Raw genomic sequence first — 16,688 nt, forward strand, 5'->3', positions numbered from 1 at the left:
GGAAGTCACTTTAGAGGATATAGGACCAGTCACTTTAGAGGGTGTAGGACCAGTCACTTTAGAGGATATAGGACCAGTCACTTTAGAGAATATAGGACCAGTCACTTTAGAGGATATAGGACCAGTCACTTTAGAGGATATAAGGTTAGTCCTTTCATTATAGGTGTAGGATCAGTTGCTTTAGTAGATGTAGGCTAGGTCACATTTAGTAGATATAGGATCAGTCATTTTATTAGATAGAGGATGGATGAGTCACCTTATTGGATGTAGGGTCAGTCAGTACTTCAAGTGTCAGTTCCCTCAGTGTTAAGCGTAGATTTGATGAGATGGTGTCTAGGATCCTACTGCTTCTCCCTGAGAACTTAGTTAACTCGTGACTGTCCCTTGTGGGTACAGTTTGTGATGTTCATGTGCCGATAGTGGATACAGAGGAGAAAGAGGTCCGTGATCAGTGGGGTGTGCTTCTGGAAGGCCTGCATGGGAGGAAGCAATGATCTTCCATCCTAGCATCTTTGTCTTATTTATTTACTTACTTAAGACTGGGTCTCATATATCCCAGGCTGGCCTCACACTGTCCATGGAGCTGAGGATGACCTTGGTCTTTTGGTCCTCAGGCCCTCATCTCCTGGGTGCTGGGATCACAGGCATGTACAACCCTGCCTACAGGTACTGGGGATCAAACTCAGGGCCTTGTGCATGCTAGGCAAGCACCCTACCTGTGTCCCCACAGGGCTCCCTTAAACAAGACATCAAGAACAGAATCTGCTTTCCTCTGCTGGGGGTAGAATTTGCAGGGGAGTTGTGTGACTTCACCAGAAGCACGCAAACATTTGGGTTTTGAGCAGATTGGGCCACAGCTGTAGTTCGGGAAGATTTTTGCAGTCATTATTTGTAGGACATTGAAGAGCTGGAATAAACTAGGTTAATGTAGTGGCTGGCATAGTTAAAGTATATTAGTGATGGAAGGGCAGGTGTGGTGTGCATGCTTGTAAGCCCAGCACTGGGGTGGAGGCAGCAGGATCAGTGGAATCCTTCACTACACAGTGAGTTCGAGGCTGACCAACAGTAGCAAAAAGAGGTTAGAATTTTCTTTCTACTGCTGAACAGAAAGCAACAGGATTTTTGTTTTAGAAATGTGATGAGTCAAAATACAAAAAGATAAAGTATCTGAGTCCATGTGAAATACAACGTCTTGAGGTTGGAGCTGCCCTTTTTCCTAGCACGGTACTTGGGGAATATTCTATGCAATTCCCACAAGCTTTTGACTTTCCTATCTGTTTTCAGGACGGCTCTCATGCTGGGTTGTGAATATGGCTGCAGAGATGCTGTAGAAGTCCTGGTTAAAAATGGTGCTGATGTGACATTGCTGGATGCCCTTGGCCATGACAGTTCTTACTATGCGAGAATTGGTGACAACCTAGACATTCTGAACATACTGAAGACGGCATCAGAAAACACCAACAAAGGTGCTGGCAGGTTTCTATAAGGGACATCATTCTTTAAATATTTTGAAGTTTTATTTTTAAATATGTGTGTCTGGGTACTGGTTTGTGCATGTGAGTGTAGGTACCTGTGGAGGTCAGAGGAGGGCGCCAGATCCCCCAAGAGCCAGAGCAGTTGTGAGCTGTCATGTGGGGATTGGGAGCTACCCTCCTGTTTCAAGGCAGCTGGGCTACACTATGATCTGATTCCTCGGCCTGCCCTGATGACTGTGGATTGACTCATGCTGAGGGAGAAGAGGCAACAGGAGTATCCTACTAATATCATAATGGATGCATAAAAACTTCCCATGCAAATGTTTTAATAAGGACTTGGAGTGAGGTGATCAACTTTTATACTTACCAAGGTTTTTATTTCTTTACTTTGGGATATGTAGCCCTGGCCACTGTGGGATTTATGTAGACTAGGCTGGCCCCATAGAGAGCTAAGATTGTTTTGTTTTTTTAAACTTCTTTAAAATTATGTGCATATATCTATACCTGGTGGGGGAGATATGTATACACTAGGGCTGTTAACCATGGAGGCCAGATGAGGGTGACAGATCCGCTGGACCTGGAGTTACAGGCAGTTGTAGGCCACCAGTGTGGGTGCTGCGGTCTGAACTTGGGTCCACAAGAACAGTAAGTGCTCTTAGCTACTGACCCACTTTTATAACCCTAGCTTGTAAAAAAACATTGCTTTAAAAAAAAGTGTCAGTGTATTTAAAATATTCATCTGGCACGTGCCAAACGCCTGTGCCAAGTATGTGTCTGTTTCTTAGGGAAAAGCAAGAACCTGCAGAATAACCCAGCTGTGGAGCCTCCGTGAACATTTCGGTGCTTACCCCTTCCTGTAGGTTCCTCAGCTGTAAAGTGACATGCAGGCCCCCTGAGTTCTGACTGGACCTGAGCTTTCTTATGTAATGCATATGGAGGGCTGTTCCTGCCTAAATAGTTTTGTAGTGTAATTTTTATTGACACACAGAATTCCATTTATTTAAATTTAGCTTAACAAAACAGCTTTTGATAGGTGGTGCTTAAGTTATTTAGATTTTTACTAGTATGTTTATAAATATTTTTACATATTTTATAATTGCCCAGATCAGTCCCTGGAGGAATGGCTCAGCTGTTCAGAGCACTTGCTGATCTTCCATATGACCTGAGTTCAGTTCCTGGCACCCAAGTTGGTTGGCTCACAACTGTAACTCCAGCTCCAGGGGATTTGGTGGCCTAAGAGGGCACTGTAGGCACATGCCCCTCCCCACATACTAACATAGAAAAAAATAAAATAAGTCTTAATAAAGATCATTCCCTACATTTTGAATTGTTGAATTGCAGGATATGCAAATTTATTTAAAATTGTGTATATATTGATAATTACCTTTCTATTTATCTGAATATCATCCTTTTAAACAAATCTTTGCTAATTTGGTAGGCAAAACAGACTATTTCACTACTGCGTTAAACCTAAGTTTTGGGAGTAAATTAAAAAGCAAGTGTTAAAGGAAGATTAAAGCTGTAAAAGAAAACTGGGTGTTGTCTCAGTGGAGCAGTTGGGGATTGCCTATCCGCCCAAGTGACCCCGTGACCCTGGTGGAGCAGTTGGGGATTGTCTGTTTGTCCAAGTGACCCTGTGACCCTGGTGGAGCAGTTGGGGATTATCTGTCTACCTAAGTGACCTGGTGGTGCAGTTGGGGATTGCCTATCTGCCCAAGTGACCCTGTGACCCAGTGACCCTGTGACCCTGGTGGTGCAGCTGGGGATTGCTTATTTGCCTAAGTGACCCTGTGACCCTGGTGGTGCAGTTGAAGATTGCCTATCTGCCCAAGTGACCCTGTGACCCTGGTGGAGCAGTTGGGGATTGCCTATTTGCCTAAGTGACCTCGTGGAGAAGTTGGGGAATGACTTCTAAGTTATGTGCTGCTGCCTCATACATTTTCTCTTTAAATCCTTAGGGAGAGAAATTTGGAGGAAAGGAGCATCTTTGCAACAGGTGTGCCTTTATTTTAATTTTTAAAACTGTTTTACTGTACCCTTTAGCTAATGTCTTCCTTAAGACTGGTTAGTGAGTCCATGTGGGGTTTTGGGTTTAACTATATATCGTCTGCCTCAGTTTGTCACTGCCCACGGAGTAGGTCTTAGGGCGTGAGGTCCTGTTATAAATACTGTGTCACTCAGCTCGAGACAAGGGACTTTAATTGCAGTGAAGGTTTCCGGTTTGGATGTCATATCCTAAATGGGGTCTTGAACATCCTTACTGAGATTCTTCAAGGGATTTTGGCCTTAGCAACAGAGCTGATTTACTGTTTTAGACGATTCTTCCAGTGGAATAAGAAATGAAGGAAAAAGTGGATTTGTTTTGGGGTTTGGAGACAAGTGTCTTGCTGTATCCTTGGTCATGCTGGTCTCCTGTTTCAGCCTCCCCTGAACGCTGGAATAATAGGCCTGTACCACCACCCCCTGCTGAAAGCAGTTCAAAACTGACTAAATGATATGATGTCAATACTACTATGAAAGGTTTTATTTCTTTTTAATGTCTTTTCCATATGCATTTAATTGAGGGCTTGGCTAACTAAAAAAAAAAGCATGTTGCGCAGAACACTTTACTTGGTACTAATTTTAACAACTCTCACGTGACCCCTGCTTATGTCCCAGTTTGAGTGAAAGTCTTAACACAGTCTTCTCATCTCTCCAAGTTAGAGTGGGGTTTGGTTCAGGACACCCCTGGCTCCAAAGCTAATGCTGGCGGCAGCTCCCCCTCCTGCTGGCTGCTCCCTTCCAGGCCTCCCACTTTGCCCAGTGGGGACGTCTGGCCACTTGCAGACTCTGAGGAGGAAGGAACCAGGTACTTAGCCAGCATCCTCCATGCTCACTGCATCATCCCCTCCTCTCCCAAGGCCTGCTGCAGCTGCAGCGTGGCTTCCATCCTCTCCATCAGAGCGCATGCACACTCATGCATGGGTCTTGTCTGTTGATAGTGTCTGTCGTCTTCCCTGACCCCCAGAGAAGCTGAAGCGTGGCATTCTGAGATGCACATCTATTTAATCAAGAGCATGATTATTAGTATGGAAATGAAACTTTGTCCTTGATGTAGGAGTTATCTAAGTGAATGCAAGGAGTCAATATTTTGCTGGAAACAGGAAGACAAATTACTCCAAATCCCATGTTTTCTTAATTTATTGAATGTTTCTATAGAAATCAGTCTCAGAGTGGATTTGTTCTTTGCTGGGAGACATGTGTCTAGTGCCAGAGAACCCAAATGTAGTGGTCAAAGGCAGACTGGCTAGCTTGAACGTCTATGGGGTGCCAGTTGCCATTCTGAGCACTGAGGAATGTGTGGTGTGTTGAGTCCCTACCCTCGTGGAGTGCTCTGGTTAGGAATAGAGGTGCAGTGCGCAGAGGAAGAAGACATGGCATCGTGGCAGATCAGTGAGGGATGAAGACAGAAAGATCCTGAGCTGTGAAAGAAGCCTCGCATGGGGAGGCCCCAAGCCCTTTGTGGAGGTGCGCATCTAAGGCCAGTGTGACTGCAGTGGTGTGCGCAGGCGTGAAGAGGCCAGATGCCAGATTGTACGGTCAGGACTTCGTATGTATCTTATCAGAGGACTTCTGACCAGCAGAAGGCAGGATGGAAGTCCTCAGTCAGTGTGCAGCGCCGCCCAGGGAGCCAGAGGTGCCTGAGCCTTAACGGTTGGAGTTGATGTAGTTTGTGTGAGGATGACGACAGGGAAAGGAGGAAGAGGTGGTCGGATGGAGGGAATGGAGCAATGCTAGGTACCAGGAAAATAGTGCAGACCAAGTTATGGCTACAGTGCTCCTGTGATGGAGCCCCGCCTTCTGATTCTCCATCCAGACCAGTGGTCAAGTGATGTTTTAAAACTCGATTAACCAAAACTCAAACCAGCAGTATAACATACCAAACCAAACCAAACCAAACAGAACCACCTTGGAGAGTTGAACTAGTAGCTTTAGAAAGCAGCCCAAGAGCAGAGAAATGGCTCTCTGATCAGCTGTTGTGCCTGCTTAAAGACAAAGGTAGGTGAGCAGCAAGGGGGATTATTTGTTCTTTGTCAACCGCTGTGCTGTGTTTGTGTTAAAGCAAATCTCTAAGCTGGAATAGAGTTTCAAAGCAGCAGGTGTAGAAAGCAGACGCATCCCCAGCGCAGTTCTGTGGGCTCTTTGTGCAGATCAGCTGTACCGTTGCCTGCCTCTCCCTTCACTGGCTTCTTGAGGTTTTGTTCCAGCCACGCTTAGAAAGAAGCCCACGCTTGTCTTTCAAACAGCACGATTTCCTCTCCCTCCACCGGACGTTTTTAAATGGGTTTCTTCTTCCTCTGCGTGGTGGGTGGCGATTAGAGAATGACTGTTTTGTTTTGTGTCTCTTACATATTTTCCATATGAAATGTTTGTATCTTTAGTTAAGACGCATCCTTAGTAGAAGTTTAAAATTCTAATTTAATGCCTGTATCTCTGGAGAGGGTTTCATCTGTGGAAACACTGCCACCTTGTGTTGTGGATGGGGAAATGTAACATTGGATGAACTGGAAGCCACCCTTCCACAGGGATCGCATATCAGATGTTTACATTATGATTCTCACAGTAGCAAAATTACAGTTATAAAGTATCAGCAAAAATAATTTTCTGGTTGGGGTCACCACAACCTGAGGAAGTAATTGTCTCGCAGCATCAGGAAAGAAAGAACCACCTGTTAGGACAAAACGTACTTTTCTGTCACTTCATACATCCTAACCTGTGGTTTCTTAATGTCTTCCCAAAGCAGAGTTTGTCACACACTCAAGATGAAGGAAACGTGAAGTCAAATCAGCGGGAGCATCGCAGCTTTCAGGTAAGAAGGGGAAAGCAAGTGAATGCTACCTGCCTTACACAGCACTGCAGGGCCCACGAGAGGGCTCAGCACATACGGGAGCTTGTTGCCAAGTGTGGTGACCTAGGTTCAATCCCAAGTAGTGGAAGGAGAAATGCCCTCTTTTAGCAAGTGACCTCCACGTATGTGCTTTGGTGTTCTCTCTCTCTGCTTTTCTCATTCTCTCCCCCTCGCCCCCCCATTAAATAAATCACATCAAATAAATACATGTAATTCAAGAAGGAAAACAATTTGAATGTTGTGTGTAGTGGGAAGAAGAGAATAGAGATAATGGCGAGGTGGATGGGGCATGAGGAAAACTCGCTGTGCTCTGTGGCCCGTTTCTCACCAGGCCCTTCCTTAGGAACTGACTTTTCTCACAAATGCTACATAATTAAAACCTATGCCATTGAAAACAATTATGTATAGTTTAATATATCATCATATAAGCCATACATTTATGTTCATTTTAGAAAATTTTGGTGCTACAAGTGAGAGCCACTAATGTCAAGGAAATAAAGCCTGAACTTAAAGTAGTATTAGTATTAATTCCACTCAGCTAACTTTCACTTTATGCTGGTTAAAGTTATCCGGAGGAATTATTACTTTCTATTACATGAAAAGAACCTTAACTAGTTTCTTGATTGTACCACTGTTGAACTATTTGAACAGCTGCTTTTTGTTTTGTTTGGATTTTTTACCTTGTTGTATAGCATTAGGAAAGTAGACTACAGCTGGATGTGGCGGCTTGTGCCTGTATTCCCAGCATTTGGGAAGCTGGGCACAAAGATTGTCATGAGTCCAAGGCCAGCCTGGGCTATAGAGGAAGACCCTGCCTCCCCCACCCCACCCCCGCGCCAAAAAAAAAGGGCTCGATGGTTAAGAGCACATACTGCTTTTGCAGGGAACCTGAGTTCAGTTCCCTGCACCCGTGAAAGGTGACTCACAACCTCCTGTCTATCTCCAGCTCTTGGGGACCCAGCACCCTCTTCTGGTCTCTGGGAGGATTGCATTCGTGTGTGTTGGGGGGGGGGATGGGATGTGTGTATTCTTGCGCGTATGCACACACACACAAAACTAAAAACTTAAAATGTGTGAACTGAGCCCTTATATAGGAAATTATAATGTTTTGTCAGAACCATCATATAAGTATCAGTTTGGGGGAAGAACCGGAATGTTCTTATAAGTTTGGGAATTCTTAAGCAGAAGCTAAAAGCACAAAACCTTCTGCTGCTTTGTTTCCATTAGGTTGCTTCTAGGTTTCACTTATCACAGTGGAAATTCTGTGCTCTTGTTTGGCTTGTACTCCCTGGCTATTATAGCACTGATATATATTCCTGTTTTGTTTTAGATTTCCTAGCTGTGAGAGTTGTTGGAACTATGGTATTGTGAGTGGGGGTGTGGCTTGTAGAGGGCATGTGCGGGGCCTGGGCTTAGAACCCAGCAAGCCAGCAAAACAAAATGCACAGAAAACTTAAAAAAAAAAAAAAGATTCTTTTATTTTGTATGTATGTGTGCGTGAGCATGCGTGTGTGAGAGAATGTGTGTGTATGTATGTATGTGTGTGTATATGTGCATATGCATGTGAAGTGGATGCCCACAGAAGATCCTCTTGGATCTAGAGTTGCAGGTGATGTCTACCCAGCATGGATGCTGGGATCCTAATTCAAGTCCTCTGCAAGAACAGAAAACACTTAACTGGTGAGCCATCTCTTCAGCCCCCACACAAAAAGTATCATTTATACTTGAAACTGCTTTCTCGGTGCACATCTGTATGTGATAGCAGTGTACCTTCAAAGTCTTCCTGTGGCATTGCTCCGTTATGTTGATTTATTATGTTTTTATTATTAAAGGATCTAGAGATTGAAAATGAAGATTTGAGAGAGAGGTTGAGGAAAATTCAGCAAGAGCAAAGAATACTCCTGGATAAAGTCAACGGCTTACAGTTACAGCTGAATGAGGTAAATAGTCTGAATTTTAAAGAGAAAACCCAAAGCTGTTGTATCACTTGTAGCAGTCATCCACAGTCACTCTTTGCCTGGGTCCTGTCTCTTCAAGTCAGGGTGCCGATGGAGGTGAAATTCATTGGTGGTACTTACTGGGTGTCGGAATCTTATTGGGGTGAATCCCTTCACTTCAGACATTTAATGTTATACATGTGGAGTGGCATCAGACAGTTGACTGACTGACAGTGGGCTGTTAGCTGAGAGGACAGATCACCATAGGCTGCCGCACCCGAGGGGCCTTCTTATGAGAGATTGTGCTTCACTGAGTTTTGAGAGAAAGGCAGATGGGCTGAGGAGCTAGTTCAGGGTATTGTTCCAATCAGAATCCCAGAAACAGGGGTATACATGTTGGTGCATCCTTGGGAGTGTACAGAGTTGGATGTATGGGCCAGAGATGGGATGTATGGGCAACTCAGTGGTTAGAGCATGTACCACTCTTGCAGAGGACCTGGGTTTCAGTGCTCAGCACCCACGCCCAGCTGCTCACAGACACCTATAACCCCAGCTCGAGGGGACCCAACACCCTCTTCTGGCCTCCACAGGCACCTGTAACCCCAGCTCGAGGGGATCCAACACCCTCCTCTGGCCTCCACAGGCACCTGTAACCCCAGCTCAAGGGGATCCAACACCCTCTTCTGGCCTTCACAGGCACCTGTAACCCCAGCTCAAGGGGACCCAACACCCTCCTCTGGCCTCCACAGGTACCTGCACTCATGTGCACATATGCGCACATAAAACTCATAACGTACACGTAATTAAAAGTGAAATAAAATCCTTTTTCAAATGGATGTATAAGAAATTTCAAAAGTAAGAAGTATCTATACGTCCTTATTTTCAGGAGGGAAGGAGAAAATACTTGTTGTTCAGTTCAGCTGAGTTGCACTTTGAGTGCCTGTCTTATCCAAGATGAGTTGTCGTGGGGAAGTCTCAAGGGACGCGTGTGTTCATGAGGAAGAGGCACGCCATGGTTGTCCTTCCAGTGCTAAGACTCTCTGCTCTTGTGGTAGATTTTAGATGTCCTTAGCTGGTAGGCCCAGTCGCATCATCTCGCTCTGAAGTCACTTTTTCACACTCAGTGTACAAATGAGTTCTCCACTCATTCTTGAATTGAGGAAAAGCCAAAGTGTCAGATAACTTAAGAGATCCTCAGCCCCAGGATGTGGATACCAAGCAGATATTGGAGAAACAGAGAAGCAATGGATTGTGCAGAGAAAGGAAATCTAAAAATAAATCTCCAGACTGTCCACTGTTAGTATTATCCGTAAGATAAAAGGATCTATGAGTTAAAAATAGAATGTTTTAAAGAAGGAACATTCTGATTCCAAAAATAAAACTGGAAAAGTGTCCCATAATCTAGCGAAGGGTAAGGACTTGATGAGTATGAAAATTTGGAGTTGGAGAACAGGTAAGAGCCCCAGCCTCTGAGTTAATAGGTAACCCAGAAAGAGAAGAGTGACGGATATCACAAGGACTGAAGATTGTTGACAGAGGAGGAGGGAGAGCGTGTGAGTCAGGGAGACTCTTGATTCAATAATCAAAATATTTTTGCAGTTAGTAGTGTGAACGACAGACAACTCACAGGACAGACATGGTACCCAGAGACATAGCTCCTCACATCCTGTCCCCAGTCTTAAAGGCATGCGCCACTCGTCTTCAAGGTGTTTTCTAGGCTCATGCTCTTTAAGGAAAATGTTCAAGAATTAAAATGCATTTCTTCTTCTTAACCTTAGGAAGTAATGGTCGCCGATGATCTGGAGAGTGAGGTAGGATGCTACATTTTATTTTAAAGCCCACAGATGGCCTGTAAACGGGGGTGGCACTAAAGTGGAGAGTCAGGCCTGATCGAGGTGGACATGAACACGCTATTTCTGAACTCTGTGTAGTATAGACTTTACATATAGAACTCAACATAGTATAGACTTTATATGTAGATGTTACACATAAACCGCTACATAATATGGACTTTATGTATAGACATCATACAAGAACTTTACATATAGACATTTTCCTAATGTAGACTGCACATACTGAACTCAAAGTGCAGCCTTTGGGTCTGGCTAATAGGACAGCATAAGTTTTCATCCATATGTTTTTACAGCACCTTAATTACTACAGTTAAAAGTTTGAAGGTAAAACAGAAGCTGTGTGCAGCTGGAAGACTGTTTTTTGTTTTTTTGTTGTTTTTTTTTTTTTTTCCGAGACAGGGTTTCTCTGTGGCTTTGGAGCCTGTCCTGGAACTAGCTCTGTAGACCAGGCTGGTCTCGAACTCACAGAGATCCGCCTGCCTCTGCCTCCCAAGTGCTGGGATTAAAGGCATGCGCCACCACCGCCCAGCCTGGAAGACTGTTTTGAATGTAGTTTCATGAAACTTGTTAAGGAAACAAACAAATCTAATTATAAAGAAGATGTCTGAAAATACTGATTTAAAACAATGAAATTTCAATTGCTTTAACAATATTGCTTATAGGGAGATACATTTTATTGGTACATTTCTATAAAGTAGAAGTTCTGGTAATAAAGTCTACCAGATTGGAGACTCTCCAGCCAGTCCCCGGCATAATTCCAGTTCACGTTTTCAAAGTAAATGTTTACCCTGTCTCAAACAGAGGGCCAGTTTATTTTTCCTTCCCATTTCAGAGAGAAAAATTGAAGTCCCTTTTGGCAGCTAAAGAGAAGCAGCATGAAGAAAGCATAAGAACCATTGAGGCTCTGAAAAACAGATTTAAATATTTTGAGGTACAGACAGATTAAATTATTTCCTCTATTCTTCTTTACAGTGGGTAGTGGGAAGGGGCCTGGTGTCAGAACTGAACTTGAATTATGAATCCACTCTTTATTTCAAGTCCTTGAGTTTGTGGCCGCTTTGGCAGAGCTGGGGTGGCTTTCCTTACCTGCATAGACTTTGTTGCTCGGTGAGAACATCCTAGTGAATTACATGTAGGTGACATTTAGTTGCTTTCTAGGCTCTCGTCCCTAATCTTCTTCCGTGTTTATTTGTACTTTTCAAAGCCTTATGTACTGTCTTAGCCTGTGGCCTTACAGTGGTGTCACTGTAAAGATGGGGAGATGCCATGTAAGTGAGCAGTGACGCCCACGGCTCCCAGGAAGGGCTCTGTTGGGCATGGCGCTGCTCCCAGACTGCTGTAATTGTCTCTGTTTTGATCTGGGTTGGCTTAGACAGATGTGCACATGTGGAAGGGCACTGCACTGCACAGGTAATATTGGGCTACTTCAGTAAATTTAAAAAGTTAGGACAAAATCATGGTTTTAGATTTATGAATGCCATCGAAGGTTATTTAGAAACACAGCTCTGGAGCTTAAGAACAAGCTGGTGACATTGTCTTCTGTTTTTCCTCACACTCGTGGATGCCACTTTAAAGTTGGTTTTGAAATCGAGCAGTAGGCCGTGTTTTCAAAGCTCTGGCTGTAGGTGGGGGAGCCGCTCTGTGCAACATGCCTGCATTGGCACACATGCAATCCCATGTGAAGGCTTTATTTTTGTCTGTACTCAGAGGGTTTTGGACAGAGATTTTCCCAGAAAGAGGCTCGCCTCTGGGAAATGGCAGAGCAAGGGCTTGAACCAGGCATTGTTGAACTTCTCTGCTGTCCTCTTCTGTGCCCTAGGGTGCTCAAGAGTTCATTACAGTCTGACACCTGAAATCTGCATGCTGCTTAGTTTTCAACTCAATTTCAGGAGGCAGATTCAGCCTGCCTTAGAAAGTCACATTTTCCCATTGCTTTGGACAAATGCATCAAGTTTAGAACTTTCAAAAAGGCTATGCTAACCTAGAGGAAATTCATTTATTTTTCTTATCTCAAAGCCAGAATGTGATTTTTATGAAAATTATGCTTTATGTGTATGGATGTTTTGCCTGCATGCATGCCTGTGTGCCGCATACCAGCGGCCACAGAGCAGAAGAGAGCATTGGATTTCCTGGGACTGGAGTTACACACAGTTGTGAACTGCCATGTGGGTGCTGGGAATCAAAGCTGGACCTTCTGGAAGAGCAACAAATGCTCTTAACTGCTGTATTTATTTACTTTTTTAAATAAAAATTATAGTTAAACTAAAAGTAGATAGTGTAGTCTTAGTGTTAATGAGCACACGGCCAAGGTCTTTTGTTTCCTTTGCGTAATTTGTGTGTTATTTCCTCTTTCAGTGGGTGTGGTCATGTTATAATATGCCCTGGTTGGTCACTTTCCCATCAGGACTATGGGGACATTTTCCTGAGTCAGTGCATATTCATTGTGATGAATTTTTATACAGGCATTTTTTTTTAAGCAAAAGGAAAATTCCAGGGCCTACTTACATGTCCTTATGAAATGAGTCATTTAATTCAGACTCACGATTTACAGAAACTCTCCATGTCCATGCTCCTGAGCTCTGCATCCACAAATGAAAGGACAGTACATAAACCACTAACGGGGAATTTCCCTACCGAACATGTAGAGCTGCATTGCTTCCTGTTATTTTCCTAAAGTAATTCCATGTACCAGCGGCTTCCTTGGCGTTTACCTTCTGATGGACATTGCAAAGAGTCCAGCAGTTAGTTAAAGCCCGCGGGAGGATGTACTTGGTCCAAGCCATGCTCTGCGCTCTGCCATGTGAGAGATCTGAGAGTCTGTGAATCTTGATATCTCTGGACACACAGGCATGACTTGTGTGTCTACAATATTCCTAACAATTGCACATCAAAATTATTTGGAGATATTTATCTTGTTTATCATTGGGAGAAACCTGGGCACTTTAGAATGAGGCTAGTTTTATGTTTTAATTGAGAAATTAAGAAAAGATAAGAAAGCCAAATTAAGTCTTTTGAACTCCTGTGTGTATTGTGTCCCCCCACATATACATGTAAGTCCGTGTAGTGAATGACCATAGCTATGCTCTAATATTAAACGCCGTGTAGCATGAACAGCTTACCTACCCTTCCATGTGCTTCGCCTGCATTTGGGCACTAACACTGGAGGTGAGTCAGTTTAGTTGTGAAATGCTGGGCTGTAGGTGACACTAATTTAGATGTCAAATACTGGGCTGTGTTTGCCGTGCCCCCTAAACTGAAGGTTGGCATTGAGCTGTTGGTCGCTGATGCACCTTGACCCTGTGAGTAAATTATTTTCACCTGTGCACTAGTCTGTGGCCATCCTCACTTGGGAAAAGGGATGACCCAAGTGTTTTAACCCAGGGTATCTGAAGCATCTCTCTGCCTTTTCCTCACTGATGGCTTTCTGCCATGTTTAGGGCTTTGCCCCGTTTTATCCTGGCAATAGTAGTAGTCTGCAGCTCTGAAAAGAAGAGGTTCCGATACCCCAGAGTCTGCCCCAGCTGTGGGAGTGGAAATGAGTCCTTGCTGTGACTGTGGCCACTTCCTGCCCTCCCAGGCACAGCGATAGCAAGTGGGAGCCTCCAAGGTTTTCAGTTCATTTGCAGCTCATTCTTCCTGTGTTCAAAGCAGTGCAGTTTCTCCTTGGAGATCTTGGCTGAGTTTGTTAGTGCTTGCTCCCTCTGACCCCATCTGTTGCTAGCACGCTGTCCTTTTCAGGCTCCAGGGAAGCAAGGCATGTCCAAAGGTGTTTTCAGGAGGGGTCCTTTAGAACTAAAACACAAAGAGCATTTGACAAATTGAGGCCATGTACATCTAAAATGTTCTAATTCACACTTCTGATTTCAGAGTGATCATTCAGTACCCGGAAGTTACTCCAGTAACCGTAAGTATGAATATGTGGGCAAACAGTGATGGCCGTGCCTGTAGACTGTACCCCTCTGTACACGGTGCTGCAAACAGTGATGGCCGTGCCTGTAGACTGTACCCCTCTGTACACGGTGCCGCAAACAGGGACGACTGTGCCTGTGGGCTGTACCCGCCCCCCCCCATACACAGTGCTGCTGCTGCCCAGTGTCAGCTCCTGTCTCCGGGTTACACCCCACCAGATGAAAGGGTTGGCCCAGATGAGCACTTGGCCCCTATAGTGAAATGTGGCAGACACAGAGGCCCTGCATGTAGCACCCAGGAGGCCAGAAGATGGCTTGGAGCACCTGGAGATGAAGTTACAGATGGTTGTGAGCAGCCGTGGGAATACTGGGAATCGAACCTGGATCCTCTGGAAAAGCAGCCAGTTCTTTAAACCACTAAACCACCATCTCAAACTCAGGATTTATCATTATTTTTTTTTTTAATGGAAAGAAACAAATGTAGTTTTCTGATGGGGGAAAAATTGACTTTAGTGCAAATAAATATTTCACATATTCATAGGCAATTGCTTATTTATTGTTTTAGAATTACCCATATCTCACCTTCTCTTTTTCTTCTCTAGTTTGATATAGTTTCTCTAGAAAACCTATCTTTTTGCTTCTCTAGCTAAGACCAACAGCAATGTTAACTATAAACTTGACTGATTATACATTTGATAGTAATCCTGTAGCTTATTTAACCTAATAGTCTTGTGGATTTCTTCTTTTAAAGTATTTGTTTTATTTTAAAGTACGTGTCTCTATGTGGATCAGTATGTCCACAGAGGCCAAAGGAGTATCAGATCCCTGGATCTGGAGTTACAGGCGGTTGTGAGTGCTGGGGACTGAACTCTTGTCCTCTGGAGAAGGAGCAAATACTCCTGCCCACTGAGCCGTCTCTCCAGAAAGTCTTAGGTATTTCTGAAAACCAGCCCTGGAACCTACTGTTGAGCTCACTGTAGATGCTTTCCTTTACTGACAGAAATGATACAGGAAGAATATGGCTACTTCAGAACAAACAAGAATAGTTTTATATTGTACTGCTTTTGTATTGATTATATAGTAAAGGGCAAGAAATTATACCTATTTTTAGCCCACACTAAGCCAACTTTGTCATGAATATTTAAAATATCATTTATTGGTTTAATTAGGAAAAGAAGACATGCTTCAGAAACAAGGTCAAATGTACCCGACAGACTCTCAGGTGAGACTTTGTTATTCAGCCTAAAAAAAACCTATCTTAAGGGCTCTAGATATGGTGGTGTTCGCTTTTGTAGCCGAATCTCTGGGAGTTTGAGGCCAACCTGATCTACATAGCAAGTTCCAGGCCAGCCTGGAGCATAGTGAGACACTGTCTAAAAAAAAAAAAAAAAAAAAAAAAGAAAGAAAGAAAGAAAGAAAGAAAGAAAAGCAAAACAAAAACCTCATTTTTTAAAAGAAAACATCTGGATTTGTCTAAAATGAAGAAACCTCGGAGGGCGGTGGTGGCGCACACCTTTAATCCCAGCACTCAGGAGGCAGAGTCAGGTGGATCTCTGTGAGTTCGAGGCCAGCCTGGTCTACAAGAGCTAGTTCCAGGACAGGAACCAAAATCTACGGAGAAACCCTGTCTCGAAAATCAAGAAACCTCTGTATATCTATTAAGTACATTAGTACTGAGTAAGGCTTTCATGGCCCAAGTTTGTCTTGCCTTTTTGAGTTTAATGAAAGTACACACTGACTGCTGTTTCTGGGACTTAGAGAGTCTGTGGTAACAGCAGCTTAAGGTTGAACTTCCTGCCCTGTCCTCTGATCTTCAGCCTTCATCAGGAGTGTTAGCTCCTATGTGTGTGAATCATTCAAAAGGAGTTGGCATCGACATATATTTTTTTCTTTGCGATTAAATAGTTATTCTCTGTTTCAAAATAGAGAAAGTTTCCAAGAGGTAGAAAGAATACTGACTGATTTCTTACCTACTTCTCTGGCATGTGTGAAGCCCTGAGTCCCATCCCCAGCGCTGCAGAAGCCTGGTGTGCTGGTGCATGTCTGTGAGCTCTGCACTCGGGAGGGGAGGCAGAAGGAGCAGAAGTCAAAGGTCAGATGCAGAGGTTTTTTGAGGCTAGCCTTGGCTACTGAAACCGTCTCAAGAAAAGAATAATAATTACAGAGTGAATGATGGGTATCCATGAGTCCTCAGTGTTTGGGAAGACTAGAGAAATATTTGATTGTAATAATGTATAAATAGCATGGAAGTTTGACTCTGTATATATAACTTCTCGGCAAAGTATATTAGTGTTAGTCCAAAGATAACTGAGGGATTGGAAGCTAGTATAGAGACAGGCCAAGCCCAGGAAAGTGTTTTATGCTGGCAATTTCTTTCTCTTGAAAAAGAGCAAGGCAGTTTTAATTTACCCAAATAGTTTTAAACAAAACATTCTTCCCATTGAAATGATAGGATGTCCTCATGGCCCATGGCATTTATTGATGAGTTAGTACTTATATAAAGATTATTGCTGCTACATAAGGAAAGTAAAGATATTGAGTCCCCCATGATTATTTGCCCTGATAGTTGAACTCTCTCTCTCAGAAGTTCTGTTATGCTTCTTTTTTTGCCAGCATTAATTAACCAA

The 16,688-nt window shown here is 43.6% G+C and overlaps 1 protein-coding gene and 1 long non-coding RNA gene across 3 annotated transcripts in view; one reads left to right on the forward strand and one right to left on the reverse strand.

Moving 5' to 3' along the window:
• Nucleotides 1-16,688, forward strand: part of Uaca (uveal autoantigen with coiled-coil domains and ankyrin repeats) — an 89,859-nt gene that overhangs the window by 63,003 nt on the left and 10,168 nt on the right. For both annotated transcript variants that reach the window (XM_050151946.1, XM_050151947.1), the window contains exons 8-15: nt 1,285-1,466; nt 3,434-3,471; nt 6,256-6,324; nt 8,196-8,303; nt 10,079-10,111; nt 10,986-11,084; nt 14,021-14,057; nt 15,231-15,283. In XM_050151946.1, the coding sequence (XP_050007903.1) occupies nt 1,285-1,466; nt 3,434-3,471; nt 6,256-6,324; nt 8,196-8,303; nt 10,079-10,111; nt 10,986-11,084; nt 14,021-14,057; nt 15,231-15,283 (619 nt within the window). The remainder of the gene's footprint in view (nt 1-1,284; nt 1,467-3,433; nt 3,472-6,255; nt 6,325-8,195; nt 8,304-10,078; nt 10,112-10,985; nt 11,085-14,020; nt 14,058-15,230; nt 15,284-16,688) is intronic.
• Nucleotides 11,091-16,688, reverse strand: part of LOC126507485 (uncharacterized) — a 64,330-nt gene continuing 58,732 nt past the window's right edge. The window contains exon 7 of the long non-coding RNA XR_007593547.1: nt 11,091-13,945. This is a non-coding gene — a long non-coding RNA (uncharacterized lncRNA). The remainder of the gene's footprint in view (nt 13,946-16,688) is intronic.

This window comes from Alexandromys fortis, unplaced genomic scaffold, assembly GCF_014885135.2.
Source record: "Alexandromys fortis isolate MF-2015 unplaced genomic scaffold, M_Fortis_MF-2015_v1.1 scaffold_70, whole genome shotgun sequence".
Classification (NCBI taxonomy): domain Eukaryota; kingdom Metazoa; phylum Chordata; class Mammalia; order Rodentia; family Cricetidae; genus Alexandromys; species Alexandromys fortis.